This window comes from Acanthisitta chloris, unplaced genomic scaffold, assembly GCF_000695815.1.
Source record: "Acanthisitta chloris isolate BGI_N310 unplaced genomic scaffold, ASM69581v1 scaffold19339, whole genome shotgun sequence".
NCBI classification, from domain to species: Eukaryota; Metazoa; Chordata; class Aves; order Passeriformes; family Acanthisittidae; genus Acanthisitta; species Acanthisitta chloris.
In genome coordinates, this window is record NW_008689990.1 from 1 (window position 1) to 5439 (window position 5439).

Here is a 5439-nt window from a genome sequence, read left to right on the forward strand (position 1 = left end):
TACTGGAAGGCTGCTATGAGGTCTCCCATATAACCCTCTCTTCTCCAGGCTGAATCATATCTTATATGGATATATGTAAAATCATATCCTATAATATCCTATATGGATATGGTTATAAGTTATATCCATTATATCCATATTATTATATTCATCTAGCCTACATAGATATTATTATGTTCATATCCATATATTATAGATAACCGTATTATTAATACATCCATAATCCATCTATTATTGATATATCCTAAATATTATGGATATATTGTGTCATATATGGATAGGATTATATCAATATATGAATATTACAATTATATTATCATCCATATACAGATATGATTATATCCATATCCTAAGCTGCCCAGGGAGGTCAAGGAGTCTCCCTTTCTGGAGGCATTCAAAACCCACCTGGACATGTTCTGTGTCACCCACTTCAAGGTGACCTTATCTTGGCAGGGAGGTTGAATTAGATCTCCAGAGGTCCTCTCCAACCCTAGCAATTCTGTGATTCTGTGAAATTCATCATACTGGAACCTGAGATGTCAAAGATAATTAAAGAGGAATCCATTTATTCATAAACAAACCCATTCTCTTCGTACTTTGCCCTTCAAAACAAACCATTTAATGGCACAGCCTACAGAAATGATCCCTTATTCCTGTCTGTATTTGCACTAAAGACTCTGCAGTGTCCCCCAAGCTCTGTTTTCACCACACAGCCATGACCGGTACCACCACACTGCAATTCACTGATGTGAAACATCTTCTCTTCGCAAATCCTTACCAGAAATGAGCCAATTACACCACACTGGGAAGTCTTAGTTCCCATTCTGACCTGTAAAATGTTCTGGTTATTGTCACTATTGTATTGTCATTATTAATACTGTAACTCCTCCCTGCCTGTGGCAGGGGGTTAGAAAGACATGATTTTAAGGTCTCCTCCAACCCAGACCATTGACTCTGTGCTTTCTGTGCCAGGTTCAAGTGACAATGCTCTGCATGGTTTGCAGTGACTCCTGGAGCACTAGCTACTTTGCACATGGAGCTTTTTGCCAGGCAGGAACCTTTTCCCATATTCCCTGTAACTGCAGAACCTGAGCCCTGGCCAGGTTTGGGGTGCTTGGCCTTGTTTGAACTTGGTCATAGCAGACTTGTTTTAGAGCCACTCAAATCCACACAAGGATAGAGCAGCATGGTTATTATTCCCTTGCTGTTTCTTACACTCCTTTGCTGACTGCCCCTTTGCCCTGTTCCCTGCTCATTACCTGGGAGACCTGACCTTCAGCTGCTGCCCTACTTTGAATCACTGTTTTGCATCTGTCAGGTAAAATGTGTCCCAGTTTGGCCTAAAATGCAGGAGTCCTGCTGCACAAGTCTGCTGCTCCCTTTCACTGCAGAGGCCTAACTGGTTTGGAAGCATTCCGCCCATGTGCAGTAAGCCACACATTGGAACTTCAGTCCTTCCGAGACCACAGGAGCATGGGTGAAATCACTTTTCACTCCCTTTTAAAGCTTTTTCTGGCAATCCGGCTTTTATTTTGGTAAGAGCTAGTGTTTTAACAGTCAATACATGTGAAAATGAAATTATATGCAGCTGTGGTTCAAATCACTCCAATGCAACAGCAATGGAAACATCAACCCCTGCTTTTTCTTTTTTTCCCCAAGTATTTTATAGAAATACAAAATGTTTTATGATTTTTATCCACTTTTTATGTGTTCCACATACATACTGCCTGGCTTCCATGGAAAACAGATACATGAAAATAACTGAGCCAGGCTGTGCCCTCCTCACCTCTGAACTACACAAAGAGTATAATAAAGAAATCCTTTTGTAACAGATTCACCTGCTAAAGATCCCATTCTGCCTCAGGCCAACGTTACCACGGCTCATTAGGTTTGCTACATAAACCAAACTAGGGCTTCACAGCAAAGAGATGATACTTGGAAGTGCCAAAGGGATGAAGGGGGAAAAACAAAGTATTTCATGTAAGAACAGTAGCTCTGGAACAGGATGAAGCTGAGTTTTGAGATACTCCCACTGTACACAGATACAGACCAACTTAGGAAAGAGAGTGCTTAACTTGGAAATTAGGCTTAGAAATTCAGAATTTATTTACAAAAATCACTGGGAAAAAAAAAAGGAAATTACATAAGACTCTCCTCCTGGATATCCCCCACTTTGTGAAACACTGAAATTGAAGATCATTAAATGCAGTTACACATTTTACAGACTTATCTTCATATACAACAGCATTTGCTTTAGCCATCAAAATGTCAGGAGAAGAGATAATAAAATAACCTATTTTAAAACAATGAAACTACCAGGTTTCCCTTGACATCCCCTCTTTAAAAGTAAGGTAAAACACTTTAGCAGAGAAACAGACACGATAATTCTAACTTCTAAAGAGATACATGAGAATCAGCCTTCTTCAATTCAGGCCTCTCAGTCTAAATTGAGACAAGATCTGTACCAAAGCAATTAGCAATATTCTCTGCAAGTCATTGTCAGAGTTTCACTTTCAAAGCTGTTCATTTAACAAAAGAGGAAGGAGCAGTAACAGAAGAGGCTGCAAATTCGTGGGTTTTGAACAATTACTTGCATTTGGAAACGGCGAATACTATTCCCCTCCCACATTTCCCAGGAAGCTCCGAATACAAATGGTTCCCCACTTTGACCATGCTAATCACGACGCAGAAGTTTAACACACATTTAAAAAAAGTATAATAACCCTTGACAGAAGAGTAACAAATGCATATCGCTAATATCCCCTTATAGTCTGAATTAACACAGAGTTAACCAGGTTTAGGTACAGCTTTTTTGTTTGGATTTTGCACAGCAATTGCACCTATTTTCAACTGACTTCACCATCAGCACGAAATACTGATTTGAAGGGAAGAATCCTGAAAGAAAACGAGGAAAATCTTCATGTTAACCAAATCAGGACTTTACCCAGCTGGTATTATCTCCCTCATATCACAACTGGACTTCAATCCCTTATAACAAGTTTTCAGAGCCAAATTCGTATTCTCTTAAACAGTACTGTGGTAGTAATTGAAATTAAAAAACCCACACTGTTGTTTTCTTTAATTTAAAAACAAACTGGAAATCGTACTGAAGGAAATTCATCCCTGAGTAACGAGACATTTAAACACTGCATCCTACTGAGAGTCACTGCAAGAGCCTACAACATGTACTCTAACAGTCAACGCTATGAACAGGCAGCAACAGAACTTGTCACAGTCCAACATATTTGCAGTGTTGTTGCATTGATCCCATGATCCTGTTTAATGAAACTGCAAGGGAACATTAGGAAATAGGATAAATAGAAATAGTGTCTTTATTATTTCAAGTTGAATGTCAAATTGATAGCTAAACCATGCTGGATCCCAGAAAACTCAAGAGTAGTGATGGTCAGCAACTTGCTTCTTTGGATGTCCAAAAGGTTTTCACCAGGAGTCTTCAACCAAATAACAGGAGGAGAACGATTGTAACGGAGTTCAGTGCTATTAATGGCACTGCAGGAGGAAAAAAAGAAGAGTAATTGCAAAAATTTTCCTTTCCACATCACAAAATGACAAAACTTCCTATTATCTCGGGAGAATACCTTGGGAGGAGCAGAATCAATCAAAGTTTAAAAACATACTTAATTTTTCTAAGCAGAATCGTGACTAGTGCAAGGAACCAGGCTCAAAAACTAGGATACTAAAAAACAGTAGGAAGCAACAGCAGAAATATTTTTCAAAGTCCTGTTTTAACTTGAACCCAGAGACTTTAGTTCTGCTTCAACTTTAACCCAAATAATTCTTTCTTCAAATGAAACTAGATCATCTCAAAGTCAGCTTCTGTCCTTGGCTTTATTGTGATTTAGAAGAAACATTCTGGTTTTAATTCAGTGGAGGGCAAAACCCATAAGATTTCTTAATTTCCCTCTATCATGACCTATTAGGAAATTTTGGTGTGCTTTACAGTGAAAAACTATCAGTAACTTACAAGTTAAGTACATTTTTCCCCATTTTTTGAGGCATGTAAGCCTGTCTTACCTTTCAGAATCCCTGGAGTTACATTTCCCTCACCAGGTACTTCCCGTAAAACTGAATTTAGACAAGGTGAAGCTAATTGCACACTTTGATCACTGAGCTTCCCCCCAGGTCCCAAAGTCTAGGGAAGGCAAGGCTCAGCAGCAGCACCACGAACCAGAGTCAGGAAATGTTTTACACTTTTATCAAAATCAGGGCACTTGAGGTGGAATCTGAACCTCTCACAGAGTCCGTACGTGAAAGAAGGAGAGGTAGGAAATGATGAGCAGAAATAGCAGCTGCTTGGTACTGATGTGGCTTCATTCAAGTGCAGAAACAGAAAATAATGCTGAAAGAGAAGATTGTGCCCTTACCTCTCATAACAGTTCGTATTGATCGAATAAGGTTCTTCAACTGTGCTTTAATGCCTGGTTCCTCTCCAAACCCTCCAATCCCCTGGTCGCTTCCCCAGCCAACTGTGTCACACAGAAACAGACACACAGGTTGAGAAAAAACCCACCAAACCAGGAAACAAATGCTATCAGCACTATCGATGAGCAGTCTTCCCTCAATACGGTTTATACTAACATTGAAAGGCAACCTGCAGAGCAACCAGCTTTGCTTCATGATCAGATATTGATACAAAGTACTGAAAACGCTTAAAACTTTTACTGAACTCAGAGGTGATGACAGATAGGTTTTTCTGTGAAAGAAAGCTTCACCCTTTTAACACACTACTAGAGGAACACGTGACTGTATTTGAGCTTCAGAAAAAATACCTGTCAAACCAAACCCAAGCAAACTGCAATCTGTTCACAGTTCTGAACACACAATACCGAATGACTGCTGGGTATGAGGTGATGAGGCTTTGGCACTGAGAAAGGAGTGACATGGCAGAAAACAGTCACCATAATTTGCAAATCAGGATGACGATTTTTGTAACTGCCACTTAAATGAGAACCTTGGAGAAAAAAAACCTGGAACTTTCCTGAGTGCAGTGGAAGTCCTGAAGGTTTAGGAAGCCCTTCCAGAGAGAAACTCTTCCTGACCCACTGCAGGGAGGCAGAGCAATGGGACCAGGGATGTGTCCAGAGATTTCTGAGATCTGCTGGTCAGAGTCCTAACCACTTCAGGGACAAGCGAAACACAGAGCAACTCTCAATGTTCCAAGCTTCACTGCCCAACCTGCGAGTTTCTTAACTTCTGAGTGATTATCTTGCCCATTTCTTGTCTCCCTTGCTCAGCCAGCAGCAAGCTGGGGGTGGTAGGTGAGTCCTCTGCCTCACCAGCCTTGCCAGGGGCTGCTTCCCACTCGAATGAGGTTCACAAGTGGCTTGACCCATGCCGTTAGTCCCATCTCCCTTTTCCTCCAGCTGCTGCTTATCAGGAAAGCAAAAGAAAACCCGAAACCCAAAGCGAGCAGATCCC

At 40.6% G+C, this 5439-nt stretch overlaps 1 protein-coding gene across 1 annotated transcript; it reads right to left on the reverse strand.

Annotated features, from left to right (window-relative positions):
* Positions 1 to 3454: 3454 nt before the first annotated feature.
* On the reverse strand, positions 3455 to 5354 carry IER3IP1 (immediate early response 3 interacting protein 1). The gene is made up of 4 exons (XM_009081652.1): positions 5298 to 5354; positions 4600 to 4714; positions 4386 to 4487; positions 3455 to 3510 (listed from the first exon to the last, which is right to left on the reverse strand). The coding sequence occupies exons 1-4, from the start codon at positions 5352 to 5354 to the stop codon at positions 3455 to 3457; spliced, it is 330 nt and encodes a 109-aa protein (XP_009079900.1).
* Positions 5355 to 5439: the final 85 nt, after the last annotated feature.